The sequence below is a fragment of the Lagenorhynchus albirostris genome, chromosome 7, assembly GCF_949774975.1.
Source record: "Lagenorhynchus albirostris chromosome 7, mLagAlb1.1, whole genome shotgun sequence".
In the NCBI taxonomy this organism is placed as follows: domain Eukaryota; kingdom Metazoa; phylum Chordata; class Mammalia; order Artiodactyla; family Delphinidae; genus Lagenorhynchus; species Lagenorhynchus albirostris.
In genome coordinates this window covers 21,155,698-21,179,995 of record NC_083101.1, presented here as the reverse complement: position 1 = coordinate 21,179,995, position 24,298 = coordinate 21,155,698, and the positions used below count along the sequence as shown (strand labels likewise).

General features: G+C 45.7%; 1 protein-coding gene across 13 annotated transcripts in view; it reads left to right on the top strand.

Annotated features, from left to right (window-relative positions):
- The first annotated feature begins 768 nt into the window (after positions 1 to 768).
- The window catches only part of SNX30 (sorting nexin family member 30), a 121,515-nt gene continuing 97,985 nt past the window's right edge, over positions 769 to 24,298 (top strand). For all 13 annotated transcript variants that reach the window (XM_060154593.1, XM_060154599.1, XM_060154592.1 and 10 more), the window contains exon 1: positions 769 to 1,152. In XM_060154593.1, coding sequence (XP_060010576.1) covers positions 997 to 1,152 — 156 coding nt within the window. In that variant the 5' untranslated portion in view covers positions 769 to 996. The remainder of the gene's footprint in view (positions 1,153 to 24,298) is intronic.

Here is a 24,298-nt window from a genome sequence, read left to right as displayed (position 1 = left end):
CTCAGAATCCAGCCCAGCCAGAGACTTGGAAAGGAAGCACAGAAGCATGAAAAATAAAAACGGGAACCTCACGATTCTTTCAAACGGCAGTTTGGTCAAGGTGTGAGTTAAAGAGTCATAGATCATGTGTAGCACTCCCTCTTTATTTACTGATGCTCACTCTTCTGAGGTTTAACCTTACATAAACCCGGTGAACTGCAGAAGCAAGATGGCATGGGATCTCAGCGTGCATTTGAAGAAACTCCACACTGCGTCTTTGAATTTCCTTCTAGGTTCCCCGCCTGATGTCTCTATCTCCTGGGAGCCTCATAACCTTTTTACGCCACTCTTATAAAATGTGTCATAATTCCTCTTATCCTGGGTTATTTCAGAGGCCAGAAGATCCCGACGCACGTGCGTGTCCTAAAGCCCCCAGCCCCAAGCGTGGCTGCCCCTGGGCGCAGCAGTAAACGCGGGTGGAATGGAACAGGATCCTCCAACGTCTTTTTCCACCTCTGATTTCCGTTAAACATTAGCTCCGGGGTCTGCACGCAGCCCCCAACGGGCCAGGAGGCGAGCTTGGACTCTCGGTGGACAGCGGCGGAGGGCCGAGGGCGCACTTCCTGCGGGACGGCGGGAGAGGGCGGAGCTGCCCGCCTCCCCCTCCCCCGCTCTCCCCGCCCCCTCCCCCTCCGTGGGCTGCCGGGGGCCGCGGGGGCGGGGCGGCGAGCGGGCTGGGCGGCGTGGCGGGGCGGGCTGGGCGCCCTGGCTAAGGTGCGAGCGGGTCTGCTGCGGGCTCCGGCGCGGAGTGGAGCGGAGCGGAGCAGTCCGGCCCAGCCCAGCGCAGCCCGGCGCGGGCATACGCGAGCCGGCGGGTGGCGGTGGCTCCCAGCCCGGCTGGTGCTGGGCCTCCGACCGAGCTGCGGCCGAGCGGGGCCTTGGCCCGGGCTCTGGGGAAGCCCGCCGCGGCGGGCTGCAGGAGGAAGCGGCGGCGGCGCGTCCCGAGCCGTGCGCGCCATGTCGGGCGGGCCCCCCAAGGCCCTGCCGTCCACTGGGCCCCAGTCCCTGCGCGACATGCCGCACCCGCTGGCCGGCTCCAGCAGCGAGGAGGCCGTGGGCGGCGACAGCACGCCCAGCCCAGACCTGCTGACGGCCCGCAGCTTCGGCGACAAGGTGGGGCGCGCGGGGCTGGGGACTGGGAGGTTCGTTTCGCTCCCGAGCGGGATGAGGGATCTGGATCTGGTCCCCGCTGGGCACCGGGCCGCGCCCACTCTGGCGCCCCTTTCCGGGGGACAGGCTTGCCCTCGCCCCAGAGCCTTGGGGAAAAAGCGTCTCCTCCCTACCGCCCCCTCAGGGTTGCAGCCTCTGGCGGAGCGGCCAGAGGGGACGGGCTTGCCCGGCTGGTCGCGAGGCCAGTGACAGCTGGTGGGAAGGGGTCCCGCCTGCCCGCTGTGGCTGGAGGCGTGCGTGCAGTGCTCAGAGCCTGTGTCCTGGGATGGGGTCCCGGTTCCTCCAGGTGCATCTCTGAAGACTGAGCTGCCGAGTCACTTGTAGCTCCTCCAGTTTGCTGCGACTGCAAAGAAGCAAGAGTTAATGGTTTTCCGTGGTCTTACTGCCAGAGGCTTCTTACCCCTGTCTGTCATGGGGGCAGTGATCTTTGTTTAGGTTTGCTTTGTGCCCTGAGGAGTCACCTGACTCCGACCCCAGCCGGCAGCGGGAGTAGAGTGGCCCTGGGGTTTTCTGTCTGGGGCTCCATTTACCTCTCACTGTCTCCCACGGTGTTTAGGTTTGGCAGAGGCTGGCTTTGTGGGGGAAGGGAAGAAAGGTCGCCCTTTGACCTTTTTTGCGTAGAGGGGGGGCTCCTGATTTTCTTAGAGCAGCATATGATCCTCCTGCTGCTTTGAGAGACAGTGAGGGGTTAGGGGCGGCATCTCCCTTCCCCCCCTCCCCCCGTTGCCACTTCAGCTGTGATCAGGACTTGAGCTGATTGTATCAGCGCTGCTGTTGCCACTTAGTCAATAATTGCAGAAATTAGACTTGTTCTCCACACCTGTGATCAGGTGTAAATACTAAGTGAATGCCTCTTAGTAAAATACTAAGTGAAGGGCTCCTTGTCCCAATACCGAATGGAATCAGGAGACCCAAATTTCTTCCCCCTTAGATGGGAGGGCATGTGGTACAGTAAAAATGAGTGTGAGTGCACTAAGCAGTCAAATTAGCCAGGAAGCGGGAATTGATGTACCTTCCCAAGAGGGTTCGTGAAAGCAAAGAGTGGGGCAAGTTGGGGGGGGGAGGCAAAGCATTAGTAGCAAGTAAACTTTAAAAAGCTAATAAAACCAATGGATTGAGCAGCTGTGTGTGTGTGTGTGTGTGTGTGTGTGTGTGTGTGTGTGTGTGTGTGTCTTTGTAAGTATTTCTCTTTATTTTATAGAAGATTATAGACTATATGAAGGCTTGAGTCGCTTGGAAATACCTTGCCCATATTTGACACTCAATAAGTAATTGTTGAATGAATAATTTGCTTTCTTTGTTTCTGTTTTTGTTTTGCGGTACGTGGGCCTCTCACTGTTGTGGCCTCTCCCGTTGCGGAGCACAGGCTCCGGACGCGCAGGCTCAGCGGCCATGGCTCACGGGCCCAGCCGCTCCGTGGCATGTGGGATCTTCCCGGACCGGGGCACGAACCCGTGTCGCCTGCATCGGCAGGCGGACTCTCAACCACTGCGCCACCAGGGAAGCCCAATTTGCTTTCTTATGTACAGAGAACTTGGTCCTATGTGCATGTAGGATAGGAATTGAGGTTAAACTTATAATTTTTTTCTCAGGTCTGTGTAGGATAGTGAATTAATTATATATCGCTGTGTAACCAATTACTGCAACATTTAGCATCTGAAAATAGTGTCTGTGGGCCAGAAATCTGCAAGCAGCTTAAATCTGGGTGGTTCTGACTCAGGTCTTTCATGAGCTTGCATTCAAACTTTGACTAGGGCTGCAGTCACTGAAGACTGGGTTGGGGGTACGTCCTCTTCCAAGCTCACTCTCTCGGCTGTTGGCAGGCCTTAGTTCCTCTCCATAGGGCTTCTTGAGGTGGCAACTGCTTTCCCCCAGAGCAAGTGATCCAAGAGATGGAGAGATCCCAAGACTCAAACCACAGTCCTGTGTAATCTAGTCTCGGAAGCGACATATCTCTGCCGTATTCTGTTGGTCACACTGGCCATCACTGGTACAACCTGGGAAGAAGGTATGAATAATACCAGGAAGCGGGAATTATCGAGGTATCTTGGAAGCTGCCTGCTACAGATGGCTCTTTTAAATATCTGCTTAATGATCCATTCTTGGAGGACACCTGATGCAGAAGTGTGGGCATTTTGCTACTAAGTACTGGGAGGACAGATGCCCTGTATCCCTGAGATCTAGTTGGTGGACAGGAAGTCGAGCCTAAGTCTAATTACTTCTGGCTTCCTTCACAGGGACAGTTCCATGAGAGAGATGGTCTTGAAGGCATTATTATTAATTATTGAATATTTAATAAGTCTCCTTAGAGCTGCGAGGAGCATCAAAATGACATGACTGCCAAAGGCCTGATTTATAGTTAGCCACTTTTCCTTAGAGGGCAGTATAATTTCTTCCTCTGACTGGGAGTAACATTTTCCTTCAATCTTGGCATACACATATGTTCTCGTAACTCTGGAGAAATTTCTGCAGAGAGAAGCTACCAAGCAACAGAGGTGAGTCAGGACCAGTGGAAGGAAGCCTTCCCTTTGCTCTTTCTCTTGCCCAGGAAGTGTGGGGTTCACCGGAGGGGAGGTAGGAGCATTGAGTGCTATGGTCTGTCTTTGAAAAGAAGCCTGTGTCTTCTTGCCTTTTACAATGGACCTTGGGGTTGTGATCCTGGATGCCTGATTCAGAGTCAGTTCTGAGGGTTTGACAGGCTGCTCATAGTGCAGGGTTATTGTACTATGCAGAGGGGAATTGCTGAGGTGCCACGAACAGGAAAGCCTTTCGTCTCGGTCCAGCGGACATTTCTCAGTGGCCTCTGGGGTTCTGGGAAGGAGGAGAAGACCAAATGTCATGGCCTCTTCATCCACAAAATTGAAAACCATTCAAACCATGGTGTGAAGGGAAGAATCTTTTCTATCTACCAAGGGTTGCTAGGAATTCTTTTGACGCTGGCTAAACTCCCCAGGCCTTCTAGCCCTGTATCTTTCATCTCCACCTGAAATGTAAATACACCACTTGGCCCTTTCTGTCTTTTTTTGCTTTCATCTGCAAACCACTGTGGGCTTGCTTCTCCCCTGACTCAGCCTCTAACTCCTGTGTACCTCCCAAAGCCTGACACCAAGCCCTCTCAAGCCCCACCTGTGGTTAACACCTCTACCCACATCCTCAGTCTCTTCACTGAACTCTTCCACCTACCTCCTGCCCCTTAAGTCACTGCTTCCCCTGAAGTCTTCAAAATGGAGGTGTCTTTTCCTCCTACACTCCACTTATTTCAGGTTCAGGAGATGCGGGTCAGTAGTGTCCTTTCTCTCCACTGCCTTTTTTTTTTTTTTTTTTTGGCCGTGTTGGGTCTTTGTTGCTGTTCGCGGGCTTTCTCTATTTGCATTTGCGGCGAGCGGGGGCTACTCTTCGTTGCGGTGCGCATGCTTCTCATTGCGGTGGCTTCTCTTGTTGCAGAGCACGGGCTCTAGGTGCACAGTCTTCAGTAGTTGTGGCACGTGGGCTCAGTAGTTGTGGCTCACGGGCTCTAGAGCGCAGGCTCAGTAGTTGCGGCGCATGGGCTTCGTTGCTCTGCGGCATGTGGGATCTTCCTGGACCAGGGCTCGAACCCGTGTCCCCTGCATTGGCAGGTGGATTCTGAACCACTGCACCACCAGGGAAGTCCTCTCCACTGCCTTTTAATGATCAAGTGCTGCCCCTCTGAGGCTCATGTCATTGTATTTACTCACTCAGCAAATATTTGAGGGCCTCCTACGAGCCAGGCACTGTTTTAGGAGCTCAAATGCACCAGTTGAAAACCCCTGCCCTCATTGGGTATATTTTAGTGAGTACGTACTATTTTATGTAATAAATGCTGTGAAAGGAAGAAAAAGTTGGGGGGAAGGGAGTGTTCAGGATCACTGGCTGAAGGGAGGCAGCTTCAGTTAGACGCTACTGAGAACTTGAGTTTTGAGCAAAGACTTGAAGGAGGTGAGGCAGTTGGCGAGTGGATGTCTGGAGGCGTGTCCTGGTGGAAGAAGTGGCCAAAGCAGAGGCCTGGCAGCTCCTGCCCGCTGTGACGGGGACTACCCTAGGAGCCAGCGTGGTTGGGGCAGAGTGAGCAATGGGGAGTCCTTGGCCAAGGGCTGGGAGGAAGGGGGCCACGTAGTCTGGGGCCACTCTGGGAACTTTGGCCTTTACTTTGAGCGCCATTGCAGGGACTTGAGCAGAAGGAGGGTGTGATTTATGTGTTGAAAGGATCACACAGGCTGTTGAATTGAGAATCCTTTATTTGACTATTCCACTGAATTAGGTTTCTTTTCCGTCAAAAACACATAAATCAAATGCAACCTGGCTGAAGAAAAGAAAAAAATCTGTTGGCTCATGTTGAAAAGCCCCAGGTATTTTGGCTTCTGGAGTGGCTGGAACTAGGTATTCAAATGATGCTGGGAGTCTGTCACTTTTCATCTCTTGACTCTGCTTTCTCCTCTCTGTGTTAGCTCTGTTCTCAAGCCGGTGAAGGGATATAACTTTGCAACTCCAGCAGAAAGAGAGCACCTCTTTCTTGATAATTCCAGCAAAAGCTCTGGGCTAGTGTCTCCTGGGCCTAAATTGGGTCAGGTGCTGAAGCCAGTCTTTGTAACTCTGACTGCCCAAGGCCTGGACCAGGCCCTTATCTTTGGAGGGTGGAGAAGGGAAGTTTTTGTGTGTATGTTTTAACTGTGAAATATAAATATGTGAAGTATAGAAATGCATCTGTATTAATAAAATGTATCTATACAGTTTAAAGAATAATAAAATGAACACACATAAAGTTAAGGCATAGGCTCTTACCAGTATTTTGGAAGCCCTCTCTGTGCCTGGGGAGGAAGGAGGTGGTTTCCAAAGCAAAGTCAAGATGCTCCTCCTAGAAGGAGGAGGAACGAATGAATGTTGGACCAGCGTCTGTTGTTTCACAGATGTCCATTACAGACCTTCCACTGCCTTCTTTGCTGTCACTTTGTAACTTCCCTGTTTCTCTTGTTCATTAAAATCTTGAAATCTCCCAACTAACTGTCTTCTCAAATCATGCCTTTACTTCAGGGGACTCTGTCCAGATCTCTAAAACTATCAGTTTCTTGACCTTTTATCTAGTCACCTTCCCCTTTTTTCCAGTTCATTTGCCCTCTCCCCCGGCCACATCCCTGCATTATAATACCTACAACTGTTCCCGCCCTGAAATAATGCCATTACAAAGCTCTCATCTTGCGGTGCCCCTCCTCCCAGTCAGTGAGAACTGCCTACACCTGTTCCCTGACCCCTTGTTTTCACCTGCCTCCTTTAGATTCCACGGCTTGTCAGTTGCTCCTGCCACTGTCCTTTACAAGTTCCCTCGCTCTCCTTTTACATCCAACTTGGGTCGTTCCATTTGTTCCTGTCTTTTGCCTGCACCTCAGGTGTGGAGGTGCCTTGAGAGTTGCTGCCAGTGTAACCTCACAGCTTCCAAGCACAGTTGGGGCCTCGGTGGTGCTGAGCCATCCTTTCTTTCTTTTTTTTTTTAATGTGGGATCCTAGTTCCCCGACCAGTTGCCCACGCCCCCTGCATTGGAAGTGCAGAGTCTTACCCACTGGACTGCTAGGGAGGTCCCAGGGGCCATCCTTCCTTTCCACAGAGGCTCCCACTCTGTACCGTGGCTGATCTGAAGCTTTTCTCTGCTCCTCACACCTTCCACGCCCCTACCCCACCCTCCTGTTCTGCTGATGGCCTCACTTTCTACCTTAGAGAAGATAGAAGCCACCGTAAAAGAACTTTCACCAAACTCAAAATGATCAGAATCTGTGGCCGCCCGTTCTTTGCCCCCGTTTGCTAAGGCTGATCCTGGAGTATACGGCCTGCCCCCTCTGGTCTCTTAGAGACCCTGCTGTCACTGCTGTGTCTTCAGACTATCAACTGGCTCATTCCCATCAAATTTTTTTTTTTTATTTTTAAATTGAAGTATAGTTGATTAACAATGTATTAGTTTCAGGTGTACAGCAAAGTGATTCAGTTATATATATACATCAGTATAAAACTGAATCACTTTGCTGTACACCTGATGTATATATATGATATATATAAATATTTCAGATTCTTTTCCCTTGTAAGTTACTACAAAATACTGAGTATAGTCACCTGTGCTATACAGTAGGTCCTTGTTGGTTATCTACTTTATATATATACTAGTGTGTATTTCGATCCCAACCTAACTTATCCCTCCCCCTGCCCCTTTCCCCTTTGCTGACCATAAGTTTGTTTTCTGTGTCTGTGGGTGTGTTTCTGCATTCCCATTAATGTCTCAACATGCGCAAGGTACTCTCATTTCTAAAACAAACCAAGTAAAGAAAACTGTTGTGATGCTTCCTTCTCCTCCATCTCATGCCCTATTTTCTGACTCTTCTTCACCTTTTGAAAGAAAGGTTTGCGCCTCTTGTCTCTACTTCCTAATCTCTGGCTTACTTCTCAGCCTACTGCTGTCTGGTTTCTGGCTTTACTACTCAAGGTCCCTCGTGACTTTCTTATTGCTAAATCCAGTAGACGCTTCACATCCTTGTCTTCCCTGACCTCTCGGTAGGTAGCACTTGATCCTGTTGAGTAACCCACTGCTTGAAACTCTCCTCGCTGGGATTTGTGTGTTAGAGCGTGCACTCTGGAGCCAGGTTGTCTGGATTTTAATCCCAGCTCCACTACTTACAGTCTTTGTGACAGTAAATTATTTAACCTCTCTGAGCCTCAGTTTCCTCCTCTGTGAAAAGGGGATAACAGAAGTACCTACATCACAGGGTTGATATTGCAGATCCATTGCGTTCATACTTAGAGTAGTGCCGGATGCATAGTGAGCCTTTAATAACTGTGAGAAGGTGGTGGTTATTCCCTGATACTGACCTCTCCACATTTTCTTTGTACATTGTTGCCTATTCTTTGTCAATTTCAGTATCATTTGTGGTCTGGTCAGGAGATAAAAACCACTGTAGGTTTTTCAGACTGAGAGACTTAATACAGGGAATTAGCTACATAGGTGCTGGGAAACATGTGAAGTCAAGCAGAGGACAGGGAGGTAACCCAGAGAGTAGCGTTAGCAGGAAACTGCAGTCACCCTCAGGGCTGGGGGGGTTCAATGGGAGGAGGTGAGATTAGAAGAATCCAGGAGCTTCTGTGGGAACTAGACCATGGCAGGGCTGCTCAACAAGAGCAGGGACCTCAGGCGGAGGGAGCCCTGGAGAGGAAGCAGCTAAGGCCAGGGATGCTATCTGAACCAGAGAGGAGGGGTTGGGGTAGGGGAGAAGCACCCTGGCTTCTCTCCTCCTCCTGCTTTTGGTCTTTCACCTGTATCATCCGTTGGCCCAAATAGCTTCCTTGGTGGACATGTGACCCTAGCAGAGTCAAATAGCCAAAAAGAGATTTGCTCAGATGGCTGCTGGGGGAAAGCATCTCTCTTTTTGTTAGATTGTGAGCCTTGGTTTCTTGTGATGTGGAGACTGCCTGCTTAAGAATGAAGCCAGAGAGGAATGTGGAGCTGGAGAAGAGGAGGGCGACAGGCCCTGAAGGTCCCTTGCATCCCGCATCCACCTTGCCAGCTGTGCGTGAGCTGGCACTGCTGCTCAGCGGGCATCCTGGTTACAGGAGGTCGTGAACGCCCTTTTGCTTATACTATTCGATTTGATTTGATTTGAAACTTAAAAAAAAAAGGGACCAATACATCGACCTTAAAATGTTAAGTGAAAATCAAGTTTTACTTTGGGATGGTTAAGAGGAGGGAGCTTAGTTCCTATTGGTCGGCCCCACTCTCAGAGTGTATTACCTGCAGATCAGCTGTGGTGGCAGAGGTGTGTTTTCACCAGGTCCTTGAAGTTTGAGGAGGCTTTCAGGTGCCGGGTGGGGAAGGCGTCATGGGCCAGGGGAGCAGCTTGAGCAAAGCTCCTGAGATGGAAAAGACTTGTGCCTGCTGGGGTTGCACTGGGTCGGGGCATGTGTTGGGAGTGGGTTTGGAGAGTCCAGAGGTGGGGATTAGTGAGAGAGGAGGTGGGAGGACACAGCAGGAGGAGGCTGTGACTGCTCCGAATGCTCTGATGTGGAGGTTAGCTTTTGTTCTTTAGGCAGGAGCCAGCCGTAGAGGGTTTTTGAGCAGGGGAATGTGTGATCAGTGCTTGGGACGGGAAGAGACTGGCAGTGAAAGAGGTAAGTTAGAAATGTGTCGGTTTGGTTTAGGTTGAAGCTGTCGCCTGGAAGAACAAAGAACAGAAAATGTAAAGGTGACTAGTTTTGGTACAGTGGGGATGACTGGTTTTCTAGTCTAGGAGACTGGTGCCGACTGGTGCCCTCACTGAGAGGGGGAACACAGATTGGGAAGCAAGTGTGAGCAAGTGTAAAGATGACTAGAATGCAGCGTAAAGTCAGGAGCTGGGTCAGAGTTCGTCTGGACACTGCCGTTGAAAGCCCACTCAGACTTCAAGGCTTAGCACACATGCTGCCTCCTGGGAGCTCTTCTGTATTATATAAACGTGTGACCCCAGCAGATCCAAAGAGAGATGGGAGTGGAAGATGTAGAGGTTGAGGTCAGAATTTAAACAAAGTGAATATTAGCAATCAGATGTAAGGCGAGAGGTCGTAGCAGTTTGTAGTGAGAAGGGTGGTAGCTTGGGGAAAAAGCAGGGTTGAGGGAAGGTCTTTAGGACAGGGAAGAGTTGGGGGTTAGTGGAGGTTACCGGGAAGAAGGCAGATGAGAGTCTCTCAAAATAAGTACATAAATAACAGCTTGGCAAAGGTGCAGTAGTTCATGTATGAGCAATTGGGTTTGTTTACTAGATTCTAGAGGGGGTCATATGCTCTCTCCTGTTTGCCTTGCCCAGCAGAATTCCTCATTTTGGCTGCCACAGAGCAGGGATCAGGAATTATTGTCGTGTGTGTGTGTGTGTGTGTGTGTGTGTGTGTGTGTGTGTGTGTGTGTGTGTGTGTGTGTGTGTGTGTGTGTGTGTGTGTGTGTGTGTGTTGGGGGTAGGAGGAGACAAGGGCAAGAGGTACATGCAGAAAAGGTGTTTCAGGGGTCCTGTTTGAGAAGAGGCACAGAGGCGAGAAAAGCACACGGCATGTTTGGGCGGCAGAGTGCAGGCACTTTCCAAAACTTGAATCTCTTGAATGTCTGCTGCATGCCTGGCTCTGTGCTGGATGCTGGGGAAGTTGAGAAAGATAAAAAAAAGTACTCTCTTGAGAGGGTCATTGTCCGGTGCAGAAGAGAGACGTATATCCAGATTGTTGCAATAGAATCTGAAAAATGCTAGCTATATTTACTAGTTCTGAGGCCTTGGGTAAGTTTCTTAACCTGGTAATGCCTCAGTGTCTCCCTAGTTAAATTTTGGATTATTTCGCAGTGGTGTTCTGAAGATTAAATGAGTGGGGTTTTTTTTGTTGTTTTTTTTAATGTTTATTTATTGATTTGGCTGTGCCGGGTCTTAGTTGTGGCACATGGGATCTTCATTGCCACATGTGGGATCTTTCAGTTGTGGCATGCGGGATCTAGTTCCTTGACCAGGGATTGAACCTGGGCCCCCTGCATTGGGAGCACGGAGTCTTAGCCCCTGGACCACCAGGGAAGTCCCTTAAATGAGTGTTTAGAATAGTGTCTGGCACACAGTAAGTGCTATGAAAATGCTAGGTGTTGTTATTGCCTTAGAAGCAATAACTGGGACCTCTGGGAGCCTGTACAGAACACGCACCTCGGTCATCCCCACCCCAGTGAGCGACCTGGGGTCTTCAAACAGCAGCCCTTGTCAGTCCTTGGTTGAGCGCCCCATGGATGGGGTGTTTGGGCATTAATTCCCAAGCACTTTCCAGCCTGCCCCATGGGTGGAAAGTGCTTGAGCAGCCAGGGGAGCAGTCGGGCCAAGAAGTGCGGGTGCTGGCGTGGAAGTCGGGCCAGTGGGCACTGAACTGGCCAGTGAGAGGGGATAGGTGGACACCCATGACATCTGCACGGTTATTATGGAAATAACATGTAGGGAGTGGGGCAAGGAGTGACTGTGCTCAGGGGGGTGGTGGCTTTTCCAAAGGAGATGATATTTGAGCCGGAGAGTGAAAAAGTAGATATTTCCCAAATGGACAAGGCAGGAGGAGTAACTAGAGCAGAAGACCCAGCCTGTGCCAAAGCTTGGCAGTGTCAGTTTGCAGGTGTGGAGGGTGAGGGGAGGCAGTTTCACAGGGGCTTTGACCTCCTGGATTCAGGGGTGTACTGGTCAGGAGTCTTGTTTGCAAACAGTAGGAATCTTACTCACACTACTTTAAGCAATACCATACGCACATACCATAAAATCCACCTTTTAAAAACATACAATGTAGTGATTTTTAGTATATTCACAAGATTGTACGACTGCCGCCATTATGTAATTCCAGAGGGCTTTTGTCAGCCCCAAAAGACACTTGATACTCAGTAGCAGACGCTCCATTTTCCCCACTCTCAGCCCCTGGCGGTCACTAATCTGCTTTTGCTCTCTATGAATTTGCCTATTCTGGGTATTTCATAAAAATGGGATCATAGAATATGTGGCCTTTTGTGTCTGGCTCCTTGCACTTAGCCTAATTTTTTTAAATTAATTTATTTATTTTTGGCTGTGTTGGGTTTTCGTTGCTGCGCGTGGGCTTCCTCTAGTTGTGGCGAGCGGGGGCCACTCTTCATCGCGGTGTGCGGGCCTCTCACTGTCGCGGCCTCTCTTGTTGCAGAGCACAGGCTCCAGACGCACAGGCTTCAATAGTTGTGGCTCATGGGCTCTCAAGTGCAGGCTCAGTAGTTGTGGCGCGTGGGCTTTGTTGCTCTGCAGCACGTGGGATCTTCCTGGACCTGGGACTGAACCCATGTCCCCTGCATTGGCAGACAGATTCTCAACCACTGCGCCACCAGGGAAGCCCCCCAGGATATCCTCTTTTAAAACTGAAAAGTATTCCGTTTTATGTATATACCATTTTTTTTTTAATCAGTTATCTATTGATGGACATTTAGGTTGCTTCTACCTCTTGGCTATTGTGACTAATGCTGCAGTGGACATGGATGTGCAAATATCTCTCCGAGATCCTGTTTTCAGTTTTTTTGGACATATAAACCCAAATGTTTATATATAAAAACTGGACCATATGGTAATTCTGTTTTTAAATTTTTGAGGAACTTCCATACTGTTTTCTATAGTGACTGCACCATTTTACAGTCGCATCAACAGCGCCCAAGGATTCCGATTCCTCTGCCTCCTCACCAACGCTTGCTATTTTCTGTTCTTTTGATAGTGGCCATCCTAATGGGTATGAGGTTGTATCTCGTTGTGGTTTTGATTTGTGTTTCTCTGATGATTAGGGATGCTGAGCATCTTTTCATGTGCTTGTTGGCTATTTGTGTACCGTCTTTGGAGAAATGTCTGTTCAAGTCCTTTGCTCATTTTAAAATCAGATTATTTGATTTTTTTATTGTTGAGTTGTAGGAGTTCTTTTTATATTCTGGATATTAACCCCTTATCAGATATATGATTTGCAAATGTTTTGTCCCATTCCATAGTTTACCTTTTAACTCTCTTGATTGTGTCCTTTGCACAAAAGTTTTTAAGTTTGATATAGTCCCATTTGTCTGTTTTTGCTTTCGTTGCCTGTGTTTTTAGTGTCATATCCAAGAAATCACTGCCAAGTCCAGTGTCATGAAGCTTTTCGCCCTATGCTTTCTTCTAGAAGTTTTATAGTTTTGGGTCTTAGGTTTAGGTCTTTAATCCATTTTGAGTTAATTTTTGTATATGGTGTAAGATGAGGGTCCAATTTCATTCTTTTGTGTGTGGATATCCAATTTTCCCAGTATTACTTGCTGAAAAGACTGTTCTTTACCCTTTGAGGGTATATATACTTTTAAATCTAATTTCTAACTAGAATCGATAAACTGTGTTAATACTTGAAGTGCTAACATGAATTTTGTACATGTGTTTGAGTGACTTCTCTGTACTATGTGCTGTGTGAGGCATCATGTTCCTTGGGAGTTAAGATATCTACATTTTGGAAATAACATTAGCCTGGGACAGGTCAGGTCTCAGACATGCCAGGCGAAAGATGTCTTACTGTAATTAGAATAAAAATGGTTGTGGAGTAGTTGTTTTATTGCAAAAATGGAAAGCTAGACCTTCTTTTAGGCTATTTAATTCGAGCAGAGGTATGTTCTCAGGAACTGGGCTTACTGTCATCTTGCTGCATCAGCATCTGTGCTGCAAAAATGTGATATAGCAGGCATTTTCTGCACTGTCCGGTCCAGTACATCTTGTTTATTTCATGACTTGCATCAGCAATTGTGAAGGACACTTGGACTTTTTTTTTTCATTTCTCAAACATTTATATGAGCCTCTCTGTGCCATGCTCAGGAGATACACAGATGAACAGATGGCCTTACCTTTTAGCTACCCAAGGAAGGGAGACAAAGAAATACAAGTGAGTCATTGCTGTTTAACATGATGACAGGGGTATGTGCAGAATGCCAGGGGGGTAATCAGAGTGATTTATTAGCGTTAAAGACATTTTTGAGTGAAGCACGTTGGAAGGAGGTCTTGGGTTACCTGTTATAGGTAACAATGGTCAATGTTGGGATATGAGTGAGAATTTGAATTTGAATCCAAGATTGGCCATGTAATTTGTGGGACCCAGTGCAAAGTTAAAATTCTTATCCCCCTGTTAAAAAAATTATTAAGAATTTCATGATAGTGACAGCAGAGCATTAAACCCAGTATGGAACCCTTCTGAGTATAGGATCCTTGTGAAGCTGGCCCTGAGTATATCCTTTGGAGGTACTGGTTTCCAGGTCCTGTTAAAATCACCTCCTACCCATCTTGGTGTTCTGGGTCAGGACTGCTACCATCCTGAGGGTGTGTTGTAGTGAGTTGGGGTCCCCAAGGCTTGCTTCTCCAGTCTGGGTTGACTGTGGGGCTTGCCTGGAACACTCCATCCCCTGTCAACATTCTAGCATCTTAACACGGTCTCCTGTATGCCCAGCCTTTCATGTTTAACATACGCTTGGGACTGTTGTCATTTCCCTAACTGTTGCTTCTCTTCTCTTTTCCTTTTGTTCTGATTTCTTCCCCATCGAGGGTGTCCAGCATATGTCCCCTCAGTTATCCTCACCTTTACCCAGAGATAATAGTAACGTGTGTTCACAAGATCCTTGTGAACCTTTGGGGAGCACTTCCTTTGGTTGGGAGCTGTACTGCATCGTCTTGAAGCACTCCCCAAGTTACTGTCTCCTTCCCCTTTGACAGCTGGGGAAATGTAGGCTTTGAAAGGTGAAGTAACTTGTTCAAGGTCACAGAGCTAGATGAGAGTGGGGCTGGGATTTGAACTTGGGTTTGTTCAACTTTAGAGCCCACTCTCTTCACCACCACCACTGCTACAAATTGGCATCCTTTTCCAAACCTGCTTCCCACTCTTTCCAGTGCTTACATGCATTAGACACTGTAGGTTGCATTTCTTATGCAAAGCACAGTTTCAGGCCAAGGGAAATGAAACCAGCCCCTTCTGTATCTTAGGCTGTGTTTCTTCCCTCATCTCAGTTTGTTTTTTTCAGCCTCTTACTCCTCACTGTAACCAGTCTCCCTTGTGAGAGAAGTTTCCCAAGCCTTGCTGCCTTCTGCCTGCTCACTCTCCCGTCACTGCCAGGCTCCTTGGATGAGCGGTCTTTGTGCACCGCTTCCATCTGCCTCGCCATCTGCCTCCTCTTGCCTCAGCATCGAGCCCCATGGGCCAGGTCCTGCCTCTACCACTCACGGCTCACGGAGAACTGCAGCGGCTGTTCTTCTGCTGTAGCATCCCAGGCCTTTAGAGCTGCAGAGGGCTTGGTGGTCACTCCCTCCAAGACCCTCTTTTTACAATGGAGGAAACTGTGGCCCAGGGAGAGAAGTGATTTATCAGATCAGGGTAACCCAGCTAGAGCTGAGGTTAGGACCCAGGTTTCCAGACCTTTGGTTCAGTGCTCATTTTCCTTGACTGACATCATTAACCAACTTCCCCTCAATGCTTTTTTCCCTGTCTTTTTTCTCAGGGTCTTACTCTGTTCACTGCTATATTCCCCAGCCCAGTGCCTGGCACATAGCAGATGCTTCATTCACTGAATGAATTGGTTCTCTCCTCTCTTGACCCTCCCCTGGTCTGCCCCTGCTTCTCTGGACCCTCCTCTTTTTTTTTTTTTTCTGAGCTCTAACTGTGAGCCCACCCAGCCATGGTTCCTGGCCTTTGCTAGTTCCTTATGTACCATCTCTGGATGGACTTTACTACTGCGGCAGGGCTTAGGATTTCTAGCTTTAAACCCATCTTTCCAAGTATTTCTGTGATTCTTGTTTTTAGCACCTTATAATCACTCCATGGTGAGAGTATTTAAAAACCATGGCTTTCTTCACCTCCCCTTTTAAATATCCCACTTTTGTATATAAACATCACTGTTCTTTAATGTCTGTCTTCATTTCCATTGTCGTTGTGAATATCCTAATCAAGATGTATGATTATCTAACTGGCTTTCCTGCTTTGAGTCAGTCAGGTCCCTCCTCCCCAATCTATTTTATTCTGAACACTGTAGCCAGAATTCACCTTCCTAAAATATTGTATGTGTCATTCCCCTCTTTGGAGACCTGCGGCAAGACCTTCCCTTTGGAGACCTTTCCATTGCTCACACAGTAATGGTCTGAGTCCTTAGTCTGGCCTTCTGTGATCAGGTACCTATTTACCTCTGTGATCCTCTCCTAGGAAGTTATGTCCCTGCCAAAGGATTTTACTCATGAGCTGCCTGGCATGTCATGTGAAGTCTTGCTTGCCCACCTTTGCTGAGCTTTTGTCCTCTGTGTGCCTTTCCAGCTGCCCCCTGCTATCGCCATAGACCTTTGCTATTCAAGGTGTGGTCCATGGACCAGTGGCATTAGCGTCACCTGGGAGCTTGTTGGAAATACAGAATCTCAGGCCTAATTCCAGACCTACTGAATCAGAATATGCATTTTGACGTGACCCCTAAGTCATTGTATGCGCATTAAAAGTAGAGAAGCACTGTTTTAGAACAAGGTTATTGAGTTTAGCTAAGTACTCACATCATCTGAGGACCTATTAGAGGATGCTGATGCCTAGGGCCCACCTCAAGAAATTTGGATATAATGAATCTAGGATGGCCCAGGGAGCAGTATTTTGTAAAAAGGCTTTTCCAAGTGATTCTAACGTGCAGCCAAGGTTGAGATCAGTTGCCTTAGAAGAATTTTCTGATTCACTCAGGGGGAATGTGCCATCAGACATGTATATCTCCTACACTGTGCTATAAACTCCTTGAGGGCAGGGGCTCTATCTGATTGCTTATTGCTGTAATGTCAGTGTACGAACAAAGCCTAGGATGGGGTGGGTACCCAAATATTTGCTGAGTCAGTAAATGGACATGAGCTAAATGACATGTACAAGAGTATTTGTTGCAATATTAGTTTTAATGGAAAAGGTAAGAAGGAGCCTAAATATCTATCAGTGGGGAGCTAGTTTTATAACTAGGGTCATTTAAAAAATGTAGTATTAAAAAGAATATTGCAGGGCTTCCCTGGTGGCGCAGTACTTGAGAGTCCGCCTGCCGATGCAGGGGACACGGGTTCGTGTCCCAGTCCGGGAAGATTCCACGTGCCACGCAGTGGCTGGGCCCATGAGCCATGGCCGCTGAGCCTGCGCGTCCGGAGCCTGTGCTCTGCAACGGGAGAGGCCACAACAGTGAGAGGCCCACGTACCGCAAAAAATATATATATATATATGGCAGCCCCTGTATATACTGATATGAAATAATGGCAAGATATAGAAGTAAAAAAAGAAAAAGTACAAGCCATGTGTAGTTTGCTATCATTTGTAAGTGTGTGTGTGTAAGAGTACAGGTGTGAATGTGTACACTAGCCTTGGAAGGGTGCACCATTGCCTCTCAAAAGGGTAATTTTCTGACCCTTTGAGAATGTAGTCTCCTTCCTTGGAGACTCTGACCAAATTAGAGAGAAAGAGCCCTCCTCCTCGCTCCCTAATTTGGTTAGTAATAGTTGATATTGATTAAAAAGGAAAAAGTTGACTAACCCCTAACTCCAATTAAATTTCAAATAGGCAAACAAGAAAAATGCGGCTGTCACTTGTAGTCCTGTGGGGTAGGATGTGTATGTTGTCCCTGCCTGGAAACTGAGTCATAACCACTCAAAACCTAAAGAGGACAGAGCTAAACTGCTACTGAGGGGCTAGAAGAGAGAATGCTCTTCTGTAGTCTTTAATCTGTTCTGATCAAATACAGGTGAATACTGGCTCAGAGTGAGCTTTTTCCCTTTTCTCCTGATGGTCAGTCAATATTTTGAACTATCTGTTTTTCCCCTGAGTTAAGAATTAAGAAATTCTTTTCTTTCCTGGTTCAAGTCACTGAGGAGGGGCAGGACCTTCCCTTGTTTCACCAGTTGGCCAGACTTCGTCCAACCCTCATTTCATGCTCTTGCCTCTGCCCTTCCTGACCAAAGGACTGCCGTGGACCTTGCCTGTCTCCATGAAAGAGAATGAGGTGTTTTCAGCCCAGTGACGTCAGTTCTTCTTCCTCCCAGTTTTCTTCATGGCAATCCTTATCCTGGTGAGGGGTTCTGGGCTTCATTGCAGCTTCTTAGAGAGAGGGGCGGCCAACTTTCAAACACGTGGACATGGAAGACGTGGTGTTAGGAGGTGGTTATGTTAGGGATAGACTGACAGCTCTTTCTAAGACGGTGCAGTTGACTTGAGTCTTTCGATGTAACCAAATTCTCCTCCCCTGGTCTACTGGGAGGCTCGGCACATTATTGTAGGAACCTGTGGAGCTTTTTGAGTAACCTAGGTCTTCTTTTATATAGTATTTTAGACTGGACTGTTCAGACTTTTAGATTGAATGAGATCCACATTTGGGGCTAACATGTGCATCTACAGATTTCTAAGCAAATCTCAAGTGCCGAGGTTTGAGTAAAATGGTCACCTCTCCACTTTCAACTTGACTCTGAAGAAGAAGGTAGCCCCTGTTTTTTGTTTTTCCTCAAAGCATTCTTCTCTTGGACATGTGAGTGGAAAAGGGTAACATTTATTAAAGACACATCGCAGTGTTCCAAGATCATAAGTTGTAGAAGCAGCGGTTGCATTTTACATAAACCAGTTTTGGTATCACACGGGTGAGTATGTTTTCAGGTGTTGACCTTGGCAGGTTGGCTACTTATTTAAAGCCAACAGAATTACGACACTGTCCATTTTAAACTTTCTTTGTGGTTAAATTATGATGAAACTGATAGAAAAGTCTTGCTGTTGACTTATTCATGAGTCAAGGAAACTTCATGTATTATATAGGTTTATGATATTGCAGGAAATGGGTAGAGGATCTGTCCGTCATGAGAAACAATGTTGCCAGCAGCAGAAGGAATAAAGTTTATTTGCTCCCTCTGGTTCCAAATCAAGGAGGTACACTATGTAAAGTAATTTAGAACTGCTACCTCAGAGAGGTTAATGTTGTAGGTTTGAAGCAGACACAGCTGAGTAGGAAAAAGTGGAGCTTTCAGACTCAGCCAAGGGAGTCCTAATACAGTCACTTACTGGCTGGGCAGTCACTTACCTGCCCTGAACCTCTGTTATCCTGTCAATAAAATGGGAATTCTAGTAGTACCTACCTAATAAGGTTGTTCTGATAACATAATGAGATTATGCATAGTAGGCCCCCAAAGCTCTTCTCGTAACTGATTCTCATAACTGATTCTCATAACTGATCTGAACAACGTATTTTAGATGACTACGAAGATTCCTTGCCTGTTTTTGATAGGTACCGATGGTAAGCATAGGTGCATCGTGTGGTGTGTTAACATTTCAGAACATAGTAGATGAAAGAAAGGAAAAATGCTTCCTAGAATATAGCAAGGTTGTATAGTTAAGGATTTTTATAAGACTGAACAGAAAAAGGAAGAAGAAACAGACCCAGTTCTGCAGAAAGAATCCATAAATTGTGGGAAAGAAAATCTTGAGTCAGCTCTAGGCTTATTTTCTACAGTTCAAGGCCAGATTATGGATAGCTTTAACAAAAATAAACAGGCCACAATAAACATTAACAATCATGTTATGTTTACATTACTGTTGATCTGATTATTACTGTGATTTGATTATGGTAGATATTTTCACTTCCTCTCCTTTATTGGATTTTCATTTTATTTGAGTAAGTAAATTACTCTTGGCTCATTCAACATGATGCTAAAAAAGGAAAAGAGGAATCTTTCTGATATGTGAGCTATATACCTTGAAAAGAAAGGTCTGTTTCAACTGGCAAGAAAACAGAATTCCCTCCCAAAGGAAGTAGATAAGAGGAACCAGACCTAATCAGGAAGCTCATATTCCATTCATTTATTCGTCAAATATTTATCAAGTGCCTGGCACCGTTCTAGGTGCTTCTAGCTAAATCCCCTTTGGACAGACCATTGCATTTCGGGACTTTTCAGGTTCCAGTTTCTCTTCCTCTGCCCCAAGATTAAAAGATAAAGTTCTAAAATAAAAGTTACTCTTGTTTGCAGTTTCCTACTGCCAGTATATAGGGAAGCTATTTATTTTTGTAATGTTATCATGCATTAGCCACCTTACTGAATTCCTAACACATTTTGAATAATTTTTCAGTTATTTTCTACTTAGAAATCCAGAGAATCATATATTTTGCAACTCACTGCTTCTTTTCAAAAATGTATGTTTTTTTTCATTTTATTACATTGGCCAAGACCTATGGAAATTCTTAAAATATTGAGAGCATTCTTGTTCCTTGTTGAAGGGTATTTGAGTATTTTCTTATTAGATATGTTTGCTGTTGTTTTCTTGTCAAGAAAGTTTTTTTTTTATTCATAGCTTACTAATTTAAAAAAATTTAGGAATGGAATTCAGGTTTAATAAAATGCCTTCTCAGCATCTATGGAAATTATCATTTAATTAAATTAATTTCTTAATACTGAAATTACTTACATTTATACTTAGGATAAGTCCTACTTAGTCTTGGATTCAGTTTGCTAATGTTTTATGTGGAATTTTAGTTTTAGTCTTTATTTTCTGTCTATTATGCTTTTTTTTTTTTTTCCCTCATTTTCTCCATTTCCTGACTCTGGTTACGTTGATCCGGGTGTGCTTTGTTCAATTTTATTTTCTTCCAATTTCTATTTCCTGTTTCTAGTTGACTAATGTTTATAATTATATTTTTCTACCATAGTCAAGATTTAATTAGGATCTGTAACTTTCTCCAGAACCAGGAGAGACCTTGGGCTTGCTTTTACTTCCCCTTCTAGGTTTTAGTGAAATTACTGAGTTTTGAGTTCCTGATTTGAAACCACTCTCACAATCCAGATACAGAACATCACCTACAAAAGTTTTCATGCACTTTTGTAGTCCATACTTTGCTCCACCATTGGCCTAGGCAATCACTCATCTACTTTCTGTCACTATGTTAGTTTGCATTTTCTAGAATTTTGTATAATTGGAATCATAAAATCTGTATTCTTTGGGTCTAGTTTCTTTCACTCAACATTTTTATTGTTGCTATATCCATAGTTTGTTCTTTTTTTAAAAAATATTGAGTATATTCATTCATTAATTGAATGAATATATCACTATTTGTTTGTTCACTCATTAATGAACATGTAGGTTGTTCCCAGCTTTGGGCTATTACAAATTAAGCTACTACACTGAACAAAGGAGAGTAAACTAAACTTAAAGCAAGCAGAAGGAAGGAACTAAAGATTAGAGTGGAAATTAATGGAATAGAGGATAGAAAAACAGTAGAGAAAATTAATAGGACCAAAATTTCGTTCTTTGAAAAAATCAAAATTGACAGACCTTTAGTTGAATCGACCAAGAAAAGAGAAGATTCGAATTACTAAAATGAGAAATGAAAGGGTAGACATTACTGACCTTGCAGAAATAATGAAGGGTTATAAAGGAGTACTGCAAACAATTCTGTCAGTAAATTGTATGACTTAGATGGAATGGACAAATTCTTAGACACAAATAAAGCTGCTGTGAACATTCATGTACATGTCTTTAGTTGACATGTTTTCATTCCCCTGGGTAAATACCTAATAGTGGAGTTGCAGTATACGAGAGTTTTAGTAGCTCCATATCTTTGCCAAGACTTGGTATTGTTTGATCAGTTCTAGTGGATGTGTAGTAGTATCTCATTGTGGTTTTAATTTTCTTTTACATGGTTACTAATGATGTTGAACCTATATTCGCATGCTAATTGCCCATTTGTATATCTTTTGTGAAGTATCTTCAAATCTTTTGCCTATTTTTTTTTTCTTTTTTTTTTTTTCGCGGTACGTCGGCCTCTCACTGTTGTGGCCTCTCCCGTTGCGGAGCACAGACTCCGGATGCGCAGGCTCAGCGGCCATGGCTCACGGGCCCAGCCGCTCCGCGACATGTGGGATCCTCCCGCACCGGGGCACGAACCCGTGTCCCCTGCATCGGCAGGCGGACTCTCAACCACTGCGCCACCAGGGAAGCACCTTTTGCCTATTTTTATTGGATTGTTTTTCTTACTGAGATATATACGTATCTATCTATATATTGAATGTAATATCTATACTGAATTACTTAAATATTCTTCAGTAAGGTGAAAAAATCACTTTAGGTATGATTGACATACAAAAAGCTGTATATGTTTAATGTATACAACTTGATGAGTTTGGAGATAAGTATACATCTGTTGAAACCATCACCACAGTCTGTGCCATAAACATATCCATCACGTCCAAAAGTTTCCTCCTACCTTCTTTATATTATTATTACTAATATCGTTACAGTTTGTGATAAGATGTACCCTCTTAGCAAAACTTAAAGTACTGTATACGATACAGTATTGTTAACTATGGACCCTGTGCTATATACATTAGATCTCTAGGACTTACTCACTTTGCATAGTTGAAACTTTGTACCCTTTGACTAATACCCCCGCCCCCAAACCATCTTCCCCTTCCCCATCCCCTGGCAATCACCTTTGTATGCTTTGCTTCTATGACATGGACTATTTTAGATTCTTCAGATAAGTGGAATCATGCAGTACTTGTCCTTTTGTGACTGGCTTATTTCACTTCGCATAATGTCCTCCACGTTCATCCATGTTGTTGCAAACGGCAGAATTTTCTATTTTAAGGCCGAATAACATTCCACTGTATGTATATACCACATATATCCTTATTAAGAGTTTTTGATATATTCTGGATACAAGTGCTCATCAGATATATGTATTGTATTTTCTCCCATTCTGTGGCTTGTCATTTTTACTTAAATTTTTGAGTGTGTGTGTGCGCGCGCATATGAGAGAGAGAGAGAGAGAGAGATTGAAAATTTTTTGGTGTTTGATGTGGCCAGTGCATTCACATGGCACAAAATTCAGAAGATACAAAATTTTATCTGGTGAAAAGTCTCCCATTTGCCCAGGCCCCATCATTTCCCTTCCTCTGGCAGCAGGTTTCCCTCCCCAGAAGCAACCAGTGTTACCAGTTTCTGGAGAAACTTTCTAGAGGTAGATGTTATGCGTAAATATGAAAGTGCATACATGTAATTCTTTTAAAAGTCAGATGTCAGCATACCGTACACAGAGTCTTGTACCTTGCTGTACACAGTCATAGATCTTGGAGATCATTCCACATGGTACATAAAGCTCTTCCTCCCTCTCCCCTCCCTTTCCCTCCACTCCCTTCCTTTTTTTTTAATGACCCTCTAGTATTCCTTTATTTCTGTTAGTTCAGTGCCTACAGTCCCAGATGAGAAGCCTGTGCCAGTGATTCTTTTTCTTCTGTACCCAATCTTCCACATATCCCTAGAGTTTTCTTCTTAAATTGAGAAATTTACCAGCCTGCTTGTATTTAGGTATATATTTTTCTCAGGTATTTCTGCTTTAAACCCTTTCAATTTTACCACTTTGTCTACATCCTTTTTTATTCTTTTTTTTTTTTTTTTTTTTTTTTTTTTTGGTACGTGGGCCTCTCACCGTCGTGGCCTCTCCCGCCGCGGAGCACAGGCTCCGGACGCGCAGGCTCAGCGGCCATGGCTCACGGGCCCAGCCGCTCTGCGGCACGTGGGATCCTCCCGGACCGGGTCACGAACCCGTGTCCCCTGCATCGGCAGGCGGACTCTCAACCACCGCGCCACCAGGGAAGCCCGCTTTTTTATTCTTTATTCTCTTTTTTAGGAGAAAGGACTTGTGGATATTTGGATTTTAATCTCTCCTTTTTGGGTCTTCACTTTTTCTGGGCTCATTTTATCAGGTTATATTTTCATTCTTTATGTTCAGGGAATTTCTTGATTTGATCTTCTGAATGATGGATTTATTTTTAATTTCATTCCATTCCACTATTTCTACTTCTCTATTTAATTTAAATTTAATCTCACTTATGTTTGTTTTAGCAATCATGTTTTTGGACCTGCTTTCAGATTGTGATGTCCAAGATGGTGATCCTGGCTTAGGGCAGGAACTGACCCCCTTCAGACGGGCGTGCACTGACCTTCTGGGCTGCACAAGTGGGCTGCTGCTTCTGCCCTCTTGGGGAGACACATGCTGTTGCCCACCCCCAAGTAATGAGACTTGCTCTTGGGCCTCCTCTGGGGCATGTATTTGTGTGGCCATGCGTACCTGTGTTTGCGTATAAACATGTACATATGTGCGCGTAAGCAGCGCACAGACTCTGCAGTCAGCCTTTGCCTGGCTGCAGTGGTTAGGGTTGGAATGGGATGCGGTAAGAAGAGAATGGAGAGTAGATCCTTGGAATTGCTCTTGGGCAGGCTTCCTGTGTGTGTGCTTGGCAGATAACAGGACAATAGGCTGGGTGGACCCTTCTTAATTGAGGAAGTGGGGAAAGAGTTGCCCTGCAGTTGGAGAACTTCACAGCTGATCCCAAAATACCCTTCCTTTTTTCTTTCTTCAAGCTGCGCTAGAAACTCAGCATTCCACAACCCTTTCCTCACCCGACCCGCCAGCTCAGTGAGTGCCTGCTTCTCTTCTCAGTCACTCACTTCTGAATTGGGGGTTTTTTGTCAGACCCTTCCCGTGTCCAGCATTTCCCACTGTGGCCCAATTAGGTTTTGGTTTCTCAACTC